General features: G+C 43.1%; 1 protein-coding gene across 2 annotated transcripts in view; it reads right to left on the bottom strand.

Moving 5' to 3' along the window:
* yju2 (YJU2 splicing factor homolog) overlaps window positions 1-23,629 on the bottom strand; it is a 42,218-nt gene that overhangs the window by 12,099 nt on the left and 6,490 nt on the right. The window contains exons 4-8 of one of the 2 annotated variants that reach the window (XR_004416215.1): window positions 19,300-19,434; window positions 15,951-16,132; window positions 13,041-13,167; window positions 11,364-11,541; window positions 5,967-6,748 (exon numbers count right to left, since the gene is read on the bottom strand). Coding sequence is in view for 1 of the 2 variants with exons in the window: in XM_033046608.1 (XP_032902499.1) it covers window positions 6,624-6,748; window positions 11,364-11,541; window positions 13,041-13,167; window positions 15,951-16,132; window positions 19,300-19,434 (747 nt within the window). In the remaining variant the exon portion in view is untranslated. Of the gene's footprint in view, window positions 1-5,750; window positions 6,749-11,363; window positions 11,542-13,040; window positions 13,168-15,950; window positions 16,133-19,299; window positions 19,435-23,629 lie in introns of those variants that run through there. The other variant, XM_033046608.1, reaches the window with a different exon arrangement.

Below are 23,629 nucleotides of genomic sequence, written 5' to 3' on the forward strand. Positions count from 1 at the left end.
CTACACGGACTGACTTCATGGGTTCACTGCTTGGGTGGGGATAGGAAGGTGGGGGGGGGGGGGGGGGGTAGCTGAGTAGGGAGTGGGTTGATAGGGGGCAAAAAAGGGAGGTCACTTCAGGCTGAAATTCGACGTTTTTAAATTTTGATTCTATTTTTGTTTAGAGATAGATACAGCATGGAAACAGGCCCTTCGGCCCACCATGTCCGCACTGACCAGCGTTTCCCGTATACTAGCACTATCCTACGCATGAGGGACAATTTACAATTTTACTGTAGCCAATTATCCTACAAACCTGCACATCTTTGGAGTGTGGGAGGAAACCAGAGCACCCAGAGAAACCCACACGGTCACAGGGAGCGCGTACAAACTCCATACAGACAGCACCTGTAGTCAGGATTGAACCCAGATCTCTGGCGCTGTAAGGCAGCAACTCTACTGATGCGCCACTGTGCCACCCCTAATCTTTTCCTAATCTCTTCCAATCTCTTCTTTAATACTGACTGATACTTGTGTATTGACTGCATATTGTAGACAATGTGGTTTCCTCCACACTGGGTGATCGCTTTGTGTTCACTCCACTAGGATGACTCTGAGCTTCCCATCCCTGCCACTTTAATTCCCCATCCCACTCCAAGCCAGACCTCCTATACAGTCACAGTGAGGTTCAGAGCAATGAGAAACGGCATCTCCGTCTGATGAAGGGTCTCGACCCAGAACGTTACCTATCCTTTTCTCCAGGGATGCTGCCTGACCCACTTAGTTACACCAACATTTTGTGTCTGTCTTCGAACAGCACCTCATGTTCCACATGGGCACATTTCAGCCTTCTGCACCCAACAGTTCACTTCAGTTAGTTTATTGCCACGTGTACGGAGGTACAGTGAAAAGTTTTGGTCACGTGCTAACCAGCCAGCGGAAAGACAATACACGATCAAGACATTTACAGTGTACAGACACACGATTAGGGAATAACATTTAGTGCAAGGTAAAGCCAGTAAAGTCCGATCAAAGATAGTCCGAGTGTCCCCAAGGAGGTAGATAGTGGTTCAGGACAGCTCTCTGGGTGCGGTGGGGTGGTTCAGTTGAATTCATCAACACATACTACAAAATACAAGCTGAATTCTATAGCTTGATTCCTCGGTCTGTATCAGTCATCCTTCTGTAGTAGTATCTCAACATGATTTTTTTGTCTTCCATTAATATTTTCTTTGAGTGTGAAGGACATGGCCAGTCGGTCCTGCCCGGTTTGAACCCCTCTGCATTTTGTGACTCTCACACACTTTTAGCTATGTTCGTTTGCTTGTGTTCTCCCCCTCTAAACGTTTCCATTCACTCATTGACCTGATAAACTTGTTTACAGCTTTACCTCCACGGTTACTCTTGTTTCATCTTATTGGAGATATTCCCCCTCCCCCACTTTCTCTGGAGCTTAACACTATTTTTTCTTCTTTGAAGTTCTGATCAGGAATCTCCGATCTGAAACGTTAACTCTGTTTCTCTTCCCGCAGATGCAGCCTGATCAGCCCGAGTATTTCTAGCGTTTTCTGTTTCTGTTTCTGATCTCCAACATCTTCAGCTTTATTGCATCGTTCTCCTTGGATTAACACTCAATTTTACTTCGGAGTCACGTGAGTGACTACGTGAAGAAGGTCGTCCAGGCGCACGCGTGTCATCTCATCAGACGCATTGCGCTGCGACCGCGGTAGGAGGACGGACCTCCAAGCGGTGAGTGAAAGAAAACCTGAACGTAAGTATTTTTACTTTCACTTTCAGGCTGCTTTTTTCCCGGAAAGACTGCGTGCAGAAACAGGCAAGTCTTAGTTTATGGAGAAAGGTGGGAGGAATAGGGGAAAGCGCACCGCAGTAAGTACTCAAGACGACATCAGCCCAAAGAGTACAAACATTACACAAGTTAAGGATAGACAGAATGGGAATGACAACAGAGGAAATTACATTCTATGTCTATGACTTGCTAAAACAGAGCAGACCAGGAGTCTCGGGGTGTAAATTGTTTTTTTCAGCATATCCTTCAGATCAAAGACTTTGTGTAGTTACATATTTGAAACACTACATTGAGACCACCAAGCATCTTAGAGGTGTAGAATCTGCATTATTCATCAGCCATAAAAAGCCACACAAAAAAGTGACAACACAAACAATTTCAAGATGGCTGAAGAAGGTGCTATTGGATGCAGGAATTGATACTGACAAATTTAAATCTCATTCCACCAGGGCGGCAGCAACATCGGCGGCCAAGGATTTGGACGTTCCAATAGACCATATCCTCGTGGCCGCAGGATGGCCAAATGAAAGGATGTTTCACAAGTATTATCACAAAGAAATTGCAGACCCTGGTGTATTTGGTGGTACTGTTTTGGATTCAGTATTAAATGTCCCTAGTGATTAAAATGGGACACATAATGTTTATCATAAAATATACCATTAATTAATTAAACAAGTATGATGGTTTGCATGTTATTGACTGTTTTCACTCATAGAGTCAAGCAAAATGCAGTGATACGCCGGAACCCAATCTACGGCCTGAAATCACAGAAGCTTTAAAATCTTCACGTAGTCACTCATGTGACTCCGAAGTAACTTACCAGTTTGAAGTGTGATCTTTATTTAAATAGGAAGGGGGCGAGTTACATCGAGGGACTACGTGCCCTCCGCTCCCACCCTAGTAAAGATCAAAGGTAAGTTAAGTTTGTATCACGTAGCTTACTATTATGCTTCGGAACATATCATCTGTGATTTCACACCGCTGCTTTGAAGTTTGACGCGCGTGCGCCTGGACGGCCTTCTTCACGTAGTCCCTCGACGTAACTCCTCATAAAATAAATATCAAACTTCAAACTGGTAAGTTCTCGTTTAATCTTACTATTTTGATGCATTAATGGAAATCGGAAGTGGTAGACAAAGTACAGCTTATAGGCACTGAAAGCCAAAAAGATATTCAGCAACAGGGGCATCAGATCAGAACCCTATCCTGCTCTTAATGAAGGTGCACTTCAGAATGAGAGTGACTACATAATAGGAAGGGGCAGGAACATTGACTGACCCCACCACTATTCCATCCCCACATACCTCACCTTCTACCCCAGCTAAAGAGAATTACACTTTGTGTGAGCCATCACTCTATTAAATTAATTGAAGAGTAATATTGGATTGTGTGTCCCCATTATCCTATTAGATTCTATATTTCTAGGTTTTTGTGCCAGGAACCCATTTAGCCAACTGAACCTATAATGGCCCTGACAACAACTGATCTCCGTAACCTGTTCTCCCCATATCACCCCCACCTCTTTTCCAACTTTCTCCCCCTATTACAATCAGTCTGAAGGAAGGTCCTGACTCAAAATGTTCTCTATTCATGTCCCCCAGAGATGGTGCCTGATCGGCTGAGTTACTCTAACACTAAGTTTTTCTTTTGGTGATCCAGCATCTGCTGTTCCTCCAATTTTCTCTCCCACTCGCGGTCCCCTATAGCCTACCACTAACCAGTCATGGCGGCCAACTAACCTACCAATGGGTGACATTTTGGGTCAAGACTCTTCATCAAATTGGATCAGGGAGGGGGGAAAACTAGAGGTATGGGAAGGTACAGGAAAAAGCAGAGCCTGCATTGATGACTCAGGAACTTACCAACCTGTGTGTCTTTGGGATGACAATTTGTACTCAATTTGTACATAGTTATTCTCCACGGTTGTTTTTTTTGCCTGGGAAAATTACCTTGCTTTTAATGGGAGAGGTTGCTACTTATTCAACCAAAAATCTGTTTCCTCTATGGAGCGAAGGAAATAGGCAACGTTTCAGGCCCTAACCCTTCTTCAGACTCTTCAGACCATCTATTCCTCTCTTGATTTCACATTGGAACTGTATTCAAAGTGAGACCACTGCCCCGGAATGTCTATAAGCTAGAAATTCATGAGCAGAGGTCTGACTTTGGGAACAACGATTCATGTACCATTCTCTCTCTCCACTGTATAAATGTAAGAAATTGGAATAGCTTCCAAAGAAGAAACTAATTGATTTCATTTTTCTGTCACTGTCAATTGGAGTCAAATTTTTACAATGGTTTTTAAAATTAAAACAGGTAATTGAAGAATATTCCATCACACATTAATCTCTCATATTCTCCCCCTGTATCTGATTGAGTGGTGAAAGTGAATATTAAAAAAACACACAACACACAAAACAATCTATGACCAGTCTATTAAAGAAAATGGGGGTGAGTTGTCACTCCCTCCAACAAGCAATCAAGTCATTATCAAATTCTGCAGAAAAAAGCAGCAATTGGCTTTGGATCAAAAGGAACGATAACAAGTGGGCTGCAAGATGAAGATATGGAATTGAGGGGGGTGTACCTGGGATGCCAGGTATCACCGTTGAGCCCTCTGGAGACGTTGTGGGCTTATCAATGAAACGTCAAAGAAGGAGGGTGCCCACCTGATGACCCCGATGACCTACCTACCCTACCTTTCACCACTCCAATCCCACTGCAAATATCAAGAGTGCCGACTTACTACAGGGATTGAAACATCAAGTCCTATTAGCTCTGTACTCCCCCTGTATCTGAGTGTTGATTCACATGCTCAGGCACAATCTAAATTCATGCTTTTTAAGAGGCTTTCATGCTGAAAGTGAATATTAAAAAAAAACACACACAACATATCAGTCATGGATTAAATTGCAAAGACAAAAAGAAAAATGAGAGTAGGCTTATTATAAAATTCACAAAATAATAAGACTGACATGGCAAATCCAACACTGAACTCATCAATTAAAACATTACCTCCAGCTGTAAAAACTACTCATACATTTTAAATCAACTGCATGGCTCAATTACTAGACTGTATAATATTGTATAAATATTTCATTTACATGAATTCTATTTACATATTTATTACATTTTACAGATCATAGAAACATATAATTATACCAATAGACAATGTGGCTTATAATTAAATGGAATCTATTGCAGTCTGTCACAAACACTTTTTATTACTACCACTTTTCATGTTTATTTTGTAAAATTAGACCTCAGTAGTACTTTCAATGTTTCTGCTCAAATTTTGATCACGATTCTTTTGTCCTGAAAGTAGGAAATACCTCCCCAGGATGTAGAAACAAGGAACTGCAGATGTTGGTTTACACAAAAGGACACAAAGTGGTGGAATAACTCGGTGGGTCAGGCAGCATCTCTGGAGAACATGGACAGGTGACCTTTCGGGTCGAAGTCTGAAGAGAGGTTCTGACCTGAAATATCATCTATCCGTGTTCTTCAGAGATGCTGCCTAACCTATTGAGTCAGTTTAGCTTAGTTTAGAGATACAGTGTGGAAACAGTCACTTTGGCCCACCGAGTCCGTGCCCACCAACGATCACCCTATACACAACCACTATCTTACACGCTAAGAACAATTTACTATTTTTTCGAAGCCAATTAACCTACAAACCTGTAAGTCTTTGGCTTGTAGGAGGAAACCGGAGCTCCCAGAGAAACGGACATGATCATGGGGTGAACGTACAAACTCCATACAGACAGCATCCGTAGTGAGGATTGACCCCGTGTCTTTTTACCGCTGTAAGGCAACAACTCTACTGCTGCGCCACTGTGCCATTACTCCAGCACTTTGTTTCCTCCCTGGGATGCAGTTTACCCATTCATTCAAAAGTGTCAAAGCTTTTTACAGAATTGCATTATCGGTAGCCTAACAATATCTGTACAGAAAGAACAACAAAGAATGAGGTTAAAACTGCATTTTATTTCAGAAGTTTGTAAAACACTGGCGGTCTGAACTGTGAATTACACAATAGTAATGCATAGGTGGTAATGCTGAGCGGGGGGGGGGGGGGGGGGGAAGTCAGGGATGGCAGGGATTAGGTAGATTGCAGTTTTTAATTTAGGACAGTTCAGAAAGATTGCCTTGATAAGTCAGAGAAGTAGATTTGATGCATAACATAGAGCAAGGGTTCCCAAGCTGGGGTAAATTACCGCCAGAGGGTAAATTTCGCCTGCTCAGGGGGTATATTTGTTGATTCTGGATTTGTACATATTTTTTCTCATTGACTGACTGTGTTTAGTTCTGGTATACCGTTATCTGTCCATCATTAGTTGTTCATATACAAGTGAAATAACATTGTTATGTGCTATTAAAGTTGCCAGGGGTAAACGGCGAAAAAGGTTGGGAACCCCTGACATAGAATAATACATACATTCACCATATCAGAAATGTAGGAATCAATTATGAGTCTTTGAGTAAATGAACAAAGATAGACAACACACACTTGTGACCAGATGATCAGTTTCTAGCAGTGCTGGAATTTCTGTACTATGAAGTACTTGGCCAGCCTCATTTATACCCATGTGTGCAGAAACCTGTTGTATCACTGAGTAACAAAAAAACAAAGCCTTCTCCTTGTTATTACAATTTCACCCAAATAAAGTGGAAAAAGGGAATTATTCAGTACTTCAGAGAAAGATTTGATTATGATTCCAATTAAAATTGGGTATCAGCAGTTTATGCACAAGAGCAGAGATGAACTGCCACCACGATGACAGGAAGAACTGTTCATCTCTTTGAACAATTCCACACTTGGCTGAATCAAATGCAAATCCTAGTCACTCTGGCTTTCCTCGCTGTCGGAGTACGCCCCCAGCAGGCTCAAGGATGAACTGTTGGCTGCTGGTGTCTGCCCACACTGAGCCGGAGGCAACGTCAGTGCATTCTGCTCAGCGGCACCTGGAACATGCAAACAAATGTGACGAGACAGGAATACATTCATATACTTTTCTGAGTTATATTTCAGCGTATATTGATATGCTATTTCACTCGTGTAAAATTTTGTTGAACCCTTCCCAAGATTACCATTTTCAGTAAGCTTTAAGGTCATGAGTGATAGGAGCAGAATTAGGCCATTCGGCGCATCAAGTCTACTCCGCCACTCAATCATGGCTGATCTATCTCTCCCTCATAACCCCATTCTCCTGCCTTCTCCCCTTAACCCCAGACAACTTGTAAGTCTTACACCAAAAGCTGAACATGCGACCTGAACTGTATTTCAACACAATGTGGACACCGTTGACAAATGTGAAATGTTAAAATGAGACCTCGATGGCATCATATGAACTCTATATCTATCTCTTGCACATTGATGCGATGATAAAGAAAGCTTATCAATGCCTCTATTACCTGAGAAGTTGGAGGCGATTCAGCATGTCACCGAATATTCTATTGAACTTCTACAACCTGTGTGGTGGAGAGTGTACCGACTGGTTGCATTGTGGCCTGGTGTGGAAATTCAACTGCTCAGGAATGAAGGGGGCTGTAGGAAGTGGTGGACATTGCCTGGTCCATCACGGGTACAGGCCTCCACACCAGCAAAGGGATCTACAGGAAGCACTAAACTGGGTTATACAGGTGCACAACCTTTTATCCGAAATTCCAAATAACGAAATGCTCCGAATAGCGGACATTTTTTCGGTCCTTGAAGAAAGGTCCTTGAAGACGTTCACCGAGGGCGGCCCGCAGAGGTGACAGCGGAACCTCCAGTCGGTCCTCGAAGAAAGGGGAACTAAATCCCCATTCATAAAAGAGAAGGTGAGGGTGTATAGCGTGGGAGGGTTAATAATTGACAATCTGCTGCTGCCTGCCCGCTGAGTTAAAAAGTTCCCACGGTAGACTCACGATACACAGTGTATCGTGAGTCTTGCGTGGGAACTTTTTAACTCAGCGGGCAGGCAGCAGCAGATTGTCGCTCCCTTCAGTTTCACCCCACCTACACCCCTCTGCTTCCCGGCCATGTGTGTGACCCCTTCCCTCCCCTCTCCAGCTCCCCGCCCATTGCACCGGCGCGGGGGCTTTGCACTGTCTTCACGTCGGCGATGCCAGCAGGTCAGTGCCAGTCACCGGAGACATCAGGACCAACAGGACACCGACCCCCAGGCCCACTGCAAGCACGGAGATCCCAGAGACCCACAGCCAGCAGCAGCCCAGCCCCGTTCCAACTCCAGAGGAACACGCTCCCCGTAGGGACAGAAGCTGATGGTGTGCAAGGTACGTCTTGTTCTTGGGGTTGCGGATGAGGGGGCGCAGCTCGGGCTGTGACGTCTCCGGCCACCCCCCTGGACAGGAGCTGAGACTGGGAACTGTACCGTCCTTGCAGGTGAGCAGGGGAGTGGGGTTGTTTGCAGTTACAGAGGGAGGGCGCAAGGGCGGTACAGTTCCCAGTCTCAGCTCCTGTCCAGGGGGGTGGCTGGAGACGTCAGGACCAACGGGACACCGACTGCAAGCACGGAGATCCCAGAGACTCACAGCCAGCAGCAACTCTAGCCCAGCCCCGCTCCAACTCCAGAGGAACCCGGGTTGCGGATGAGGGGGCGCAGCTCGGGCTGTGGGTGAACTGCCACTTGTCGCTGTAGCGGCCCATCGGGGAGCGGGTTCCTGTTGGTCCTGACGTCTCCGGCCACCCCCCTGGGCAGGAGCTGAGAGACGTCAGGACCACCAGAACCCGCTCCCCGATGGGCCGCTACTGCGACAAGTGGCAGTTCGCCCACAGCCCGAGCTGCGCCCCCTCATCGGGACACCGACCCCCAGGCCCACTGCAAGCACGGAGATCCCAGATCAGCAACTCCAGCCCAGCCCCGCTCCAACTCCAGAGGAACACGCTCCCCGTAGGGGCAGAAGCTGATGGTGTGCAAGGTACGTCTTGTTCTTGGGGTGGCGCAGCTCGGGCTGTGGGCGAACTGCCACTTGTCGCCGTAGCGGCCCATCGGGGAGCGGATTTCTCTGGAGTTGGAGGGACAGGGAGACACAGCGGCTTTTGAGAATGGTGGCCAATCACTTCCAAAGTTCTGCACACACAGTCAGTACACCTCTCCTACACTTGTCTCCCGCACTAAGATCATCTCGCAGAGAATGATCCCAGCCTAACCCTCCCTATTCTCTCCTATTCTGCAAGAAAAAACTACATTGAAGACTCAAACTCGCGATCGAGTAACTTCCGGGATCGAGGCGCAAACTCGCGACCTTGCGGATATGAGCCGAGCACTCTACCACTGAGCCAGCTGTTAAAATCTACGCTAAAAATCTTCCATTCCGAAAGCCGAAAAATTCCGAATTACGAAAAGTGTCTGGTCCCAAGGCTTTCGGATAAAAGATTGTGCACCTGTATCATCAAAGACCCACATCACCTTGGCCACACTCTCTTCATGGTGATGAAACAAAATACAGAGCGGAGGTGCAGAACCTGGCGGACTGGTGCGCACGCAACAACTTGTCACTAAACACCTCCAAGACCAAGGAGCTGATTATTGACTTCAGGAGGTCACATAATAGAGAATACGCCCCAATCTCCATCTACGGGGACAGTGTGGAGAGTGTCCAGCTTTAGGTTTCTGGGCACTCACATTTCAGAGGACCTCACATGGTCTGTTTGAACTGTTTTGACTATTTTACTGTTGTAATGTTCTTTTTACAAACCATGTTCTCGGGGTATCTAAATCTTATTAGTTATTTAAGTTATGACATCGGATGGAAACTGCATACCAAATCTCGTTACGCTTATGGGCAATGGCAATAAAAGATATTATTATTATTATTATTATTATTATTATTATTATTATTATTATGTTAGCATTGGGAACAAGGTCCAGGAGCCTGGGAACAGTTACCTTCAGATTCGGGATAACTTCCCGGCAGGTTCTTGAAGCACCCTGCACACAAACCTTAAACACAATCCCACCCCAGCACCAAAACTATTAGGGATTTGCACCATGATGCCTGCTCTACATACTTTAGATTTTTGCACTAACATGGTCCAATTTATTTAGAATTACTGATAATTTACTGTATATTTATTTTTTTATTGATGTTGTTGCATTTAATGTGATTGGAAAGTTGCAGCAAATCATTGTTCCTGTTCATATCCAGTGAATATGACAAATAAATACTTGATTAACTTGACAATTACAACTGCCAAAACAAATGGGAACCAGTTATAACTAACAATGGTTACTTCCAAAATGATGCTCATTTAAAACATTATACAATCCTGGAATGTGGGAAGAAATAACTAATATCCAAGTCTGCTTCATTGCAAGAGGTCGACTATTGGGAAACAAACCAAATTTGAATACAAATAAGGTCTGATAAACATTAATTAATATGTTACAGAACAGAAAGTTCTGCAGGAGGAATCCACTGTTTTTCTTTAATTGGGATTATATCCTCAATGAGACAGTTTAACTGCCCATCCCAACCATGGGACTCCCATGGGACTTACAACCTAGCGGTATGAATGTTCATTTCTCTAATTCCAAGTGACTTCTGCATTCCTTCCCCCTCACCCTAGTTGTCCTACTAGTTCTGCTGTTCACATCCTTGTATCCCTGTAACTAGCACATCTTCCCCAGCCAACAATAGGCCATTATGGACTCCACTCTTCCTGAGGTCATCTGCAGCCGGCCCTGTTTTGTTCTGGCCTTCTCTATCTTTCAGTCTGAAGATGGGTTCCGACCAAAAACGTCACCAGCACCTTTTCCCCATAGATGCTGCCTGACCCGCTGAGTTACTCCAGCATTATGGGTCTATCTTCAGTATAAACCAGCATCTGCCGTTCCTTCCTACACACGGGACTCCCACAATCTTAGGCTCAAATTGTTGGAGTGCACTTGAACCCACAGCCTTCTAACTCTGTGTAAAGATGCTACCAAATTAGGATTACCACTTAATCAAATTTCATGGATCCAAAGACTGACAGAATTGTGATTTTGGGGCTTTTGATAAGTATACTACTCGGTGATGAGCCCCACAGTACCAGGAGAAATAAATTACATTTTTAGTTTAATAACACACATACACAATTCAATTGAAAACAAATAAACTGAACTTATTCCCTTGATCTCCTGCCATCAGGAAAGAGATACCGTAGCATCAAAGCCCGGACAACCAGACTGCTAAACAGCTTCCTTCCACAGGCTGTGAGGCTGCTAAACAGTCACTCCACCTGATTCTGCTGCTTTTGCACTGATAATTTAATAACTGGCACTGAGTAATAACTCTGGCACTGGCTCAGGCCACTTAAATCAGCTGGACATTTTATGACTGTTTTTTACTTGTATTTTTAATGTTGCTGTTTTTACCTGCACTTTATTTAACTATTCGTACTGTTTTATCAGGAACTGGATTGTTTGTTATCGTTTTTATTTTATGTGTGAAATGTTTAAGTTTTTACGTGCGATTCTCCGGTATTCCCTGGGAAACGTCGTCTCATTTTGTGCTGTACAACTGTTGCTTTGCAAGATTACAATAAAGGATAATAATGATAATGATAATTGATGTTGGATCCAACACTCACCAAAGCTCGTGGGGCCATCTTTCTGGATAATGATTCCCTTCTTCAGAGTTGTTGAATTTGCTTTTGGGCATGGTGCTTTCTTCACCACCAACCCGGAGAATTGAAGATTTCCACTCAGCTTTCCCACACTCCGCTCCCAACTCTCCCGCTTCGGTTTCTCATTCTGATGATCAGGATTCTGTGAAAAGAGAAACGGTTACACTAAAAACGGTCAAACAACAGCTGGCTTGCGTTGCATCTTCTCAGTGTCAAATCAAAGCCAAACAGGATTGTTAACGGAGAGGCATCTGTCCATCAAGTGGACACCTCTGCTCATCCCTGGCTAGATAATTCATCCATAGCCTCCCATGCATCTCAATTATTTATTTCACCACAATTCACAAAGGTGTAGCCAGCCTGCTGCTATGTTGCTCTTCTTACAATTCTTCACGTGTTTGTTTTGATGACAAACGTTCACAGCATCTTCTACCGCAGTCAAATCTACCCTGCCCATTTACACTCGACCAGTTGCCATATTGAAGGCTCAGTAATAGGGGCCATTTTGGTTCCAGCCTTACTCCAAGATATTAATTGGCTCCACAAATCCTCTCCATAGTGCAGGTCATTGGCAAAAGAATGAAGAGAAGGGTGATGGCCATGGGAGAGGAAATAAGTTGCATCAGAGGGAATGATGCTGATGGGAATACTCTACTGGGAGCTGACATTGGGTCAAAAGAAGGAGACTAAGTGTCGCTGGTCTGCTCATTGATGTAGGTTCCATCAATAACCATAGTGCAAATTGGAGATGGCATCACTATCTTGTGGGCTCAGTCTTGCTCAGCAACATACTGGGAAGTCCGCAGTTTCTAATCATTCTGAACTTAGAAAAAATTCACCGGATTTTTCATGTGTTACTTGACTCCTGTAACGTTTACAGAGAGAAATTCCTGAATGCGGTGGAGAGGAAGAAGGCACATCCCCAAGGTCAGAGCTCCTCATCATTTGACTGAAGACCAAAGAAATAGGGTGTTAACCATTAAAAGATGACAACCAGGAGAAAGCCAAACGAAGGTAAGATTATAAATGTTATGAGAGGTAAATCTGTGGCGGACATGGCAGTAAACAGATGATCATAAAGGGGCTGGGAGAAACTCTTACGGACAAGCAGTAATCAACAAATAGAAAGTATAAGGTGGCAGAATAGGGAAGACGGTATCTCTTTCCTGATGGCAGTTTTGTCTGCATTTTCTAACAATGGGTTTCCTAAAATATATCCACTTTATAATAATGCATAGAGCACATTCCTTAGTTTTCAAGGTAGACACAAAATGCTGGAGTAACTTTAGCGGCACAGGCAGCATCTCTGGAGAGAAGGAAAGGTTGACGTTTCGGGTCGAGACCCTTCTTCAGACTTTAGTTTTCAAGTATCCAAACTGAAATCAGTCCCAAGAGTCAAGAGTGTTTTATTGTCATATGTCCCAGAGGGAACAATAGAATCCTTACTAGCAGCAGCACAATAGAATATGTAAATGTAGTATTTTGTCATACACACACACATATATATATGCACACAACACACACACACACACACACAATAATAAACAATAATAGTGCAAAAAGACAAAACCAATACCCGCAGTCTATGTAGTTCAGAGCTTATTTGGAGGTTGCATTGTTTAATAGTGTTTAATCGCTTACCTCATTGAGGATATCAGTGGGCTTGCCTGGCACTTGTGTCTTCTTTTTACACTGTGGTTGCTGTAACTCCTCATCTGAGTCAGAGTCGTCTAGAATTCTCTTTACCTGGGCACTTTCCAGCATCGACCTTACAGGATAGAAACAAGTGTGAAACATTTGTACAGGGGATCTTAAATTAAGATATAAAGGGGAACACTTAGAACAAGTTGAATCATTCTTCCCATTGATACCATTATTTTTCCCATTAGCGCATTAGAGGAGTGTGGGGAGGAAGAGCTGGGACGGCAAATTAATCAAAGGAGGAAGTTGGTGATAACCACTTTGCAGGTCCTTAAGGCTTTCAAACCAGGAAAACATACCAAAATATGTTTCTAGCATAATAATAAAATTTGTAGCGCTACAGGAAGAAATGTCAAATGTGTTCTTAATATGTCCCATGACATCTTAACTTTTAACTCTGCTCAAATGCAACTGACTCCCCTGATGACTCATTTCTATAAATACATTGATATGTGCACGGTGGCGCGGAGTTAGAGTTGCTGCCTTACAGCGCCAGAGACCTGGGTTCGATCCTGACTACGTGTGCTTGTTTGTACGGAGTTTGTACGTTCTCCTCGTGACCTGCGTGGGTTTTCTCCGGTTTCCTCCCACACTCCAAAGACGTACAGGCTTGTAGGCTAATTGGCTTGATATAAATGTAAATCGTCCCTAGTGTGTGTAGGATAGTGTTAGTGTGCGGGGATCGTGGTCAGCACGGATTCAGTGGGTTGAAGGGCCTGTTTCCAACGCTGTATCTCTGAACTAAATAAATTAAAGGGGAGTCTGTTGTGCTGAACTCATTTTATATTACTGAAGTGAGTAATCTGCAACGGCTGGAACAGAGAAACCACCACGTGAGACACATGCAAAGCAGCAAGAGAGTAAACCTGTTTAATATTACTCCAACACACTAACTTGGATATGGATTTGAAGCAAAATCTCTTCATATTTATGATAAATGTGCACAGGCATCCTGTTACTGATGCAGGGCTCCAGGCAAAAATCATCTCAGCAGTGTAATTCATTTTATAGTCAAAGTTAATGGAAAATGATTTATTCAGAGGCAGGAAGAAAACAAATGATTGTGACCCTTTTCTCTTCACCTATTTTTCATTAGGCCCTGATCTTGCTTACTACTGGACTGGGATTGAAAAGAGAACCTTGATTTATTTCCCACAAACCTTTTCAATCTCGGGGCACAGATTAAAAAAGAAATACTCCCTCTATTGCTACAATTAGCTAACTGTGTAGAAGTTTTTATTTAAATCACAGAAATATTATATCACGTATAGAGGCCTTCTGGCCTCATTTTGTCCATGTCTGCTCTGTACAACAGCAACTTGTCTCATTCCACTCCTCCGTCCCCTTCCTAAACATTTATTTATTTATTATTAATAATGATTATTCATTATTATTAAAAACAGGTTCTTTTTAATGTAATGTTGGGATCTACCACCACTATCAATGCAGCAGTGCACTCCAGATCCAATCCAGGAACATTACATGTGGCTGTTTTGCCAATTCCCAAAACTCAAAGTTTTCTGGCATCACCTCTTCCATCAATGGAAATAGTTCATCTTCAATCATTCTGTCCAATTCTTCACAATATTGAATATCTCTACCACAACCCATCTCAATCTCTTCTGTTCCAAGGAGGCCAACCCAGCTGCTGTGTTGAAAAGTATCTTCTGCACTCTGGTATTTTTTGTTGCACTTGTGTATGGCTTGACTATATTCCTCTATAGTTATATTTGATTTATTTGGATAGCACACAAACAAAATCTTTTCCCTGTACCTTGATACATTTGACAATAACAAACCATTACCAACACCTCTGCAGAGACACATATTTTTCCTGTAAATCAGACATCTAGAACCTCAGCTATGGCCCATTGAGTAAATCTTTTTGGTTCCACATTGGTACCACCTTTCCTCTTGTTACATGTTGACTGCTTATCGGCCCACAGATGAGTTTTGCTTTCCTTGGAATCTTTCCTCATATTCTCTCCTTGCTCTCCCTTATTTTCTTTCGTATTTTGCTTCTGAATTTTCTATAATCAGCCTGTTTGTTTGTGTTATCAACCTGATATCTGCAAATGCCTTTTGTTCCTCCTTTTTTTGACTCGCCATTGCTTTCGTTTTCTCAGTATGGGCTTTATCTTCATGGGAATTAATAAGATTGCACCTATAACAGTCTCTTCTTAAAAGGCCAACGTTGAGAATTAATTAGATTATACCTATAACAGTCTCTTCTTTAAAGCCCAACCAGTTTTAACTGTCCTCTCTGATTCTAATTTACCCTCCCAAAATCCAGTTTCATCCCTTTAACATTGGTTCCTCTCCACTAAACTAAGCTTGTCATAGAGTTACTATATTCTTTTGTGAAGCTATTTTAAAACATATTTTATTACAATTACTGAACCAAGAGTGACCATCTGCTAATACATTTGGCTCAAACAGAATCAACTTATTTGCAGAAACCTAAGTACGGGAAGTACGTTTTCAGTACTCGAGTGATGCCCTCATGGTGGCCAATTTGGTTCCTGGTTGGCTCCACATCTCTTATTGCGTGTAAGAAGTCCAGCAATGCGTCTTTCTTCATTGTACCAGAAATGCACAATCAGGAAAGTTGTCCTGAACTCACTTCAAAAAATCCTCCCTCGACATTATTCCAATCCCTGACCCCACTGTTACTATTCTGTGAATCTCTGTAGATTCTCTGCAAATTGACTCGTCTAGATCTTTCACTGTAATATAATGGCATCCTTGTTCTCTCAATTCCAACTCATTCATTTATTTCTTGGTAGTTTAGTGCTCATAGTCATCAAATGCACAAAACTGGACAATTTTCCATCTTGAGAGCTGACCTACTTCGTCTCTCGCTCATCGTCCTCCACCTGTTGACGTTTTAGATCCTTTTCATATTTTTGGTACTCCTGTAACATGCCCTCAAAGTCCACGTTGGCCTGACGCTGATTTAATTCCTTCAGCTCCTGCAGGTTTTCCAAGACCTCCATTTCCATCTTAGAGTCTTTTGTCCTGTTTTCCAGAATCTGAAACAATGACGACATCAATGAATCCACGAGTGCCGCAATAACCAACAATCTGCAACAACAAGCTTATTTAATTTCTGTTTATTTATCATTGTTTAAATGTTGCACTGCAGCCATTAATACGGAAGAGACATTTTCAAGCAGGCTCCTTGCTTCTGAACACTTCACACATGATATAAAATAAATCACAGGGAGATAGAAGATACTGCAAATGCCAGAATCTTCAGCAAAAAGTAAAACGCTGTAAAAACTCAGTGGATCAGGCAGCGTCTGTGGATGGGTTGGACAGGCAAAATTTTGGGTTGGGGCAAAGCTTGGGAAGTGGTAGTTGGATACAGGTTTGGGGAGTAGGGGAATGGGATTGGCAGATAGGTGGAGTAAGTGACAAAGGCTAGATGGGAAAAGGAGACAAAAAGGTTGTCAGATAAGGAAAGAAATGGGGGAGTAAAATGCAAAGCCGGAGGGATGGAAATGTATGGAAGGGAACAGACGGTGAAATAAGGTGAAAGGTGAGGACATGGGGAACTCTGCCACAGAGGAGTCATGGCTGAGTGATCTGTCTCTGACAGCAGGAGGGAAACCAAATGTACGAAAGAAAGAGGACGTCTCAGATATTCCAGAATGGAAAGCCTCATCTTGGGAGCAGATACAGTGGTGATGGAGAAATTGAGAGTAGGGGGGATAGCATCCTTAATCAACAGTTTGTACCTTGTTGAGACAGAGAATGTGAAAGAGGAGTGTCAGTAGTCCAAGTGAATTTGAGGACAGGATGTAAGGTAGTAAAATTGATGAAATCAACAAGTTCTGCACGCCTGCAGGTGTTGGCCCTGATGCAGTCTTCAATATAACGGAGAAAGAGTGGTGAATGGTGCTGGGATACGTTTGGAACAAGGAGTGTTCAAAGTTTCCAAGAAAAAGACAGGCAAAGCTGGGGCTCGTGAGAGTGCTAATGGCTACACCTTTGACTTGAAGAAAGTGAGAAAAGTCAAAGGAGAAATTGTTAAGGATGACTACGTTCCACCAGGGAACCTGAGGGGAATTGATTGGATCTCTGCTTTGCCGTACCTTGACTCCGGTGTGTTCCATTGTAAAAATGTAATTTGGTGCAACCATTTGTCAGACATAAAAAAATTGAAGTAAACAATGTAATTCTAACCATTGAAATTGTATTGAATCACTGGCTGTTATCTTTGTTCCTGAATATAAAAACGATGTATTGGAGAAAGTGTGGAGAAATTCTACTGAATGGGTCTCCAAAAGAATGTCTACTTGCGTTGATGAATAAAGACGTATATATCTACCTGGTACACTGTCTCCAGTGCCTCTGTACACGGTCACCACAGAACTATTTGTCATGCCCGTCTAAGCTCAAATGTGAAGGACAGCTCTGTTCATTGAAAAGAACCTAGGATCCAGGATAGTGTAAAAGAAAGTCTTCACTTTTTGACAGCATTATGTGTTGCTTATAAATTATACGACCATGAAAAAAAGGAATAACTCAAATATGCGATGCATATCCGAGGCCAGCAAAGTGGGAATTCGTGGAATATAATTGTGTTTAAAAACTCCAATTAGACAATAATTAGATCAATGCTCTGTGCTGGGACCATGCCCCACAGGGAAAGAATGTAATGCTGATTCACCCGAATGAAACTGTGAGGAGAAGAACTATATATTGAAGGGTGCAGAGAAAGCTCATATTCCACAGAGTACATAAGATCTGAATGGAGTCGATCCTGAAGATTTGATAAGCTGGGGGAGGGGAACAAACTATCCCCTGTAGGAAGAGAGTCCAGAACAAAGCTTAATAATAGAGCCAGGTTATTTGGGAATTAAATCAGCAAGAAATAGCTCACATTCAGTGGAGTGGAGATCTGAAACATTCTCCCTAAAGTCATTGTTGGGACAGGGTCAATTGAAAATTTACATGATATTTTTTTGTTAAGCAAGGTTGCTAGATGGTGACAAAGTAAAGAGCAGCCAAACTACCTCTATGGTTGAAATGATATTTTGATTATCTACTTGTTTTCCTTAACATATTTGATACCGCCTGAATCAGTGCTGTATTTTTAATGGAAACAGGTCCTTTGGTCATACCTGTTATCTAAGCAAATAATTATAATCATATTTAAACCTCTCTTCTGATCTCATAGCCCCAATTCCTTTCACTTCAGCCTGAAACTCAAAAGGTTATGGGAAGAAGGCAGGAGAATGGGGTTGAGGGAGAAAATAGTGGAATAGACTGATGGGCTGAATGGCTTAATTCTGCTCCTATATCTTATGGTCTAATACTAACCTTTCATATGGTGTCGGAATTGTTTCACAGTTTGCCCGACTAATTTAGCACTGAGCCTTTATGAAATAATAATGGTGAAACCAAAATGTATAAAAATACCCTTTAATAAAATCTGACAATATATACTTTAACCACATGTGATTTTTTTTTAAATTACAAATCTCAAATTGTGGAGTACAGAGGCAAATAAATAAATGATGAATCTTTGTCTCAAACATTCTGGAGGGCACTGTAGTCATAGAGTTATACAGTGTGAAAACAGGCCCTTCGGCCCAACTTGTCTACACTGGCCAATATGTCCCAGCTACGCTAGTCCAACCTGCCTGCGTTTGGTCCATATTCCGCCAAACCTGTCCTATCCATGTACTTGTCTGCTTCTTAAATGTTGGGATAGTCCCAGCCTCAGCTACCTCCGGCAGCTTGTTCCATACACCCACCAACCTTTGTGTGAAAAAGTTACCACTCATATTCCTATTAAATCTTTTCCCCTTCACCTTAAACCTGTGTCCTCCGGTCCTCAATTCACCTACTCTGGGCAAGAGACTCTGGGCAAGAGACTCTGGGCATCTACCCGATCTATTCCTCTCACAATGTTATACACCTCTATAAGATCACCCCTCATCCTCCTGTGCTCCAGGGAATAGTCCCAGCCTACTCAACCTCTCCCTATAGCTCAGATTGTCTAGTCCTTGCAACATCCTCGTAAATCTTCTCTGTAGCCTTTCCAGCTTGACAAAATAAGAACGAGAGAGAGAAAGGAATAGATGTATATGTAACCCTGCGATGGGGTGAGTGGAGACACATGTAACATGAAGACCTGCTGTGGTCTGATGGGCGAGTCCGCCTCTGTGCTGTTGATAAATTGCAATACCTTCATCGGGTTATTCAGCTCTTCCTCTTCCCGATCTTTCTGAATTTGTTTCTCCTGCTCCTCCAGCAGTTTCTCTGCTTGAAAGTTCCGCGTTGCCCCATGCTCCACCACGTAATCTGTTTTCTCGGGGTCAGTCTGGAAAATTAAACGTTTGGCAGCCATGATTAGTACATGTCAAATGAAGTACATGCTGTGACCCAAACAGTGATGAGAATCCTGCAAAGACATTCAAAAACAAATTATTTTCTTGAATGCTCAATCATAACTAATGCGTGTTAAACAATGGTTTAAAGGCTAAGATACAAATACAGGTGCACAACCTTTTATCCGAAAGCCTTGGGACCAGACACTTCTCGGATTTCGGAATTTTTCGGATTTCCGAATGGAAGATTTTTAGCGTAGATTAGGTAGGTAGCGCGGGCGGCTTGAAAAGTCTGGAGCGGCTGCCTCCTCCCTGGAGACCGGGGAATCATTGTAAATCATTGCTTAAATGTTAGTCAGTTAGTTTGGAGGGATTTTATGTGGTGGGGGGAGGGTGAAGGGGGAAACTTTAATTCTTAGTCCCCTACCTGGTCGGAGAGGCGGGGAGCGGGCAATGCCTTACTGGGTCACCGTGCAGTAAGCTCCGGAGCGCTGTGGCCGCCGACTCCCAACATCGCGGAGCTGGGGGCTGCGGGCGTCCGGCCGCGGGCGGCGCCGGTTGGAGCTCCGACCCCGGCAACTCTACCCCTGGCTGCGCGGCGCTCCAAATCCAGCGCGGCCCGCGGCCGGACGCCCGCAGCCCCAGCTCCGCGATGTTGGGAGTCGGCGGCCACAGCGCTCCGGAGCTTACTGCACGGCGACCCGGTAAGGCATTGCCCGCTCCCCGCCTCTCCGACCAGGTAGGGGACTAAGAATTAAAGTTTCCCCCTTCACCCCCCTCCCCTTCACATAAAAGCCCCCCAAACTAACTGACTAACATTTAAGCAATGATTTACAGATGTTTAAGTGTCTACCCGGTCTCCGGGGAGGAGGCAGCCGCTACAGTAGTATAGACCTGGGTTGACCGTGGGTCGTTTCGGGTCAAGTTTGGCGCCAAACGCGAGCTTTGGTGTGCAGACGACATCCTGGAAAAAATGTCCGGTTTTCGGAGCTTTTCGGTTTCCGGAACTCCGGATAAAAGGTTGTGCACCTGTACATAACAAATAGGTGTGGCGTTCGCTCGGGGACAGAAGGCAGGATGCCAGAGGTTCAAAGCAGATGAAGTTAATTTCACCCACATCTATTAATGTTCCTATAATAACCCTCTCTAGCTCAATCACATCCTTCCTAATTTGTGTGCTTGGAAACATTGGGTGGGATAGGGAAGGAGTGGTGAAGAGTGACAAAAAGGAAAGATAATCAGTTGACATTTATCAAGAGCAGCAATGATTTAATTAGCTGGAATCATTATGTGGACTCAGTTTCTCAGTCCTCAAGCTACTCAGTTTCAAAAGCTGCTATGATCTGTGAAACAGTATATACTGGCTTTGGATGAAGAGCAACAGACATTTTTAGAATGATGCCCAGACAGTAAGGCTTGAGTTATGAACAGAGATCAAATAAATAGTTGTATTTTGTTACATTTAGAAGCAATATGAGTAACTTTTCAAGATGTTAAGATGAACTAGTTAGATTGAATGGGATAACTTCCCTTTGATTGATGAACCCAAGATTAGAGCAAGTTAGATAACCAAGCCTTTCAGAAGTGGAGTAAAGGCTTAGCCCTCTAACTTGCCAATGCAAGAGACCCGGGTTCGATCCTGACCTCGGGTGCTGTCTGTGCGGAGTTTGCACGTTTTCCCTGGGTGCTCCGATTTCCTCCCACATCTCAAAGGTGTGCGGATTTGTAGCTTAATTGGCCAATGCAAATTGCCCCTGGTGTGTATGGGTGGAGGAGAAAGTGGGATAATATACTAGTGTAAATGGGTGATCGATGGTCAGCGTGGACACGATGGGCCGAAGGGCCTGTTTCCACGCTGTATCTCTAAACTAAACTTCAATGCAAGAAGAGTGACAGATGTCTGGAATTCTCTTCTGCGAAAGATCCAAATCTAAGAGTCCCCAACCCCTAAACAAAAACCGTCAAAGGCAAGTACATGGAGGTAAGTCACAATCACTCCTGTTCTTATTGAATGGTGGAAAAAAGCCAAGGATTAAGTGGTCTATTCATGCATGTCTTAGATATGAAGAATGAAGGCAAATTGTTGTTTTCTTTAGACTAAATCTTGGGTAGTTGGCATTAGTGGCTAAGGCTAGTTGCACTCAAGCTGCTTGCTGAGTCACTGGTGTCTGACCCAAACAATTGGTATGAGACGGGACTTCCATATGGGCCAGCCTGGGTAATGACAAGTTTGTTTTCTCTGAAAGAAGCTGAAGATCTAGTTAGGTTATATATGAACTTTTACACACCCTCCAATGACTAACATTTTAAATCCAACCCTTAAATTATCCTAGTGGTATTTATACCCATATTATCCGGATTATTCCAGGGAAATGTTTTTTAGTTCCCAAAAAAGGTTCATGAATCGTTATAAGATATAGGAGCAGAATTAGGCCACTCGGCCCATCGAGTGTGCTCCGCCATTCGATCATGGTTGATCTATTTTTCCCTCTCAACCTCATTCTCCTGCCTTCTGCCAGTAACTTTTGATTCCCTTACTGAACAATACTATAATTACTGTCAAGAGTGGACTGTTGATCTCTGTGAAATCACTCAGTATGAGATAATCAGTCTGAAGAAGGGTATCGACCCAAATCGTCCCCCATTCCTTCTCTCCAGAAATGCTGGCCTGTCCCGCTGAGTTACTGCAGCATTTTGTGTCTACCTTTGGCTGTTGCAAGGTTTTCTCCTGTTTCCTGGTTCCTGTGCATGGCACTTGTGGAGTGGGAGGGCTTCCAGGGCCACAATCAATTATTGGTAAAAAGCCTGAGTGCTAATTAACTAACTAAATGCTGAGTAGATAACTATCAACGTTGCTTTCTCAGTTATCCCCATATAGGTAAGATAATAACATAAAAACATAGAAAATAGGTGCAGGAGTAGGCCTTTCGAGCCTGCACCGCCATTCAATTTGATCATGGCTGATCATCCAACTCAGTATCCTGTACCTGCCTTCTCTCCATACCCCCAGATCCCTTTAGCCACAAGGGCCACATCTAACTCCCTCTTAAATATAGCCAATGAACTGGCCTCAACTACCTTCTGTGGCAGAGAATTCCACAGATTCACCACAGATGCAGCATGTCTCTCTGTGGTAGTAAATAGTAAAATAGTCAATGTCAATCCCATCAATCACTACTCTTTGCTATAAAAGCACAAAATGTTGGAAATAGTCAGCCAAGCATCCGTGGAAAGAAAAACAGTTAAAATTTTGGGTCCAAACAAGGTCAAGAAGTTGAATGGTCAATTCTCAGACTTGCCAAGTGTTGTCAGGATTTTCTGTTTTTTATTTCAGATTTCTAGCACTTGCAATTTCTTTTGATTTTCAGCCACCTTGCTTCCAGCCACCGTCAAGTTGCCACCCCACCTGGGATCCTACTTTTTTAATCCACCTGCAATGTGGGACCTTACCAAATACCATGTTAAATGCAAGCAAAATTACTCAAACATACTGACATCTGCTACTCTTCTTGCTACCACCTCGATAATTCAAAGCTAATTATATTTGAACTTCCCTTAACAATTTCACGCTCACTGTCCTTGATTTATCTGTGACTTTCTAAATTAGTATTTACGCTACAGCTTACAAGACTCCAATAATTGAGCTGAACAAATGCTAAACTAACTGGACTGTAATTACCTGTTGATCCTTTAAACCTTTTTTATAAACAATGGCATGTTAAAAATCCTCTTGTCCTGTGGCAATATTCCAGTAACTAGGAAGAATTGAAGAACCGCAGTCAGAGCCTCCAGAATATCCTCCCTTTTTTAGTTCAATGCCTTTGGATCTTCAAGACTGGCGATACAAAGCTTTTCCAAGGTACTAAATCCATGTCATACCGTCTCTCTTCCTATCTTTATCTGATCAATATTTACCATGTCTGTCTTATATTCAACATTGACATCATTCCATGTTTTATGAAGACAGTAATGAAATATTCACAAAGTGCCTTAACGACATCCTCTCTCCCCCACACACAGGTCATTTTTCTGGTCTCTAATGGAGCCTGCTGTTGCCCTGGTTATCCATTAGCTTTTGTGTACCTATAAACCATTTTTATATTTTCATTGATTTTAACCACCAATATATTTTTTACATTCTCTTGCTTTCCTAATTTTCCACTTAATTTTATCCCTGTGCTTTCTCTT

This window comes from Amblyraja radiata, chromosome 29, assembly GCF_010909765.2.
Source record: "Amblyraja radiata isolate CabotCenter1 chromosome 29, sAmbRad1.1.pri, whole genome shotgun sequence".
NCBI lineage: Eukaryota > Metazoa > Chordata > Chondrichthyes > Rajiformes > Rajidae > Amblyraja > Amblyraja radiata.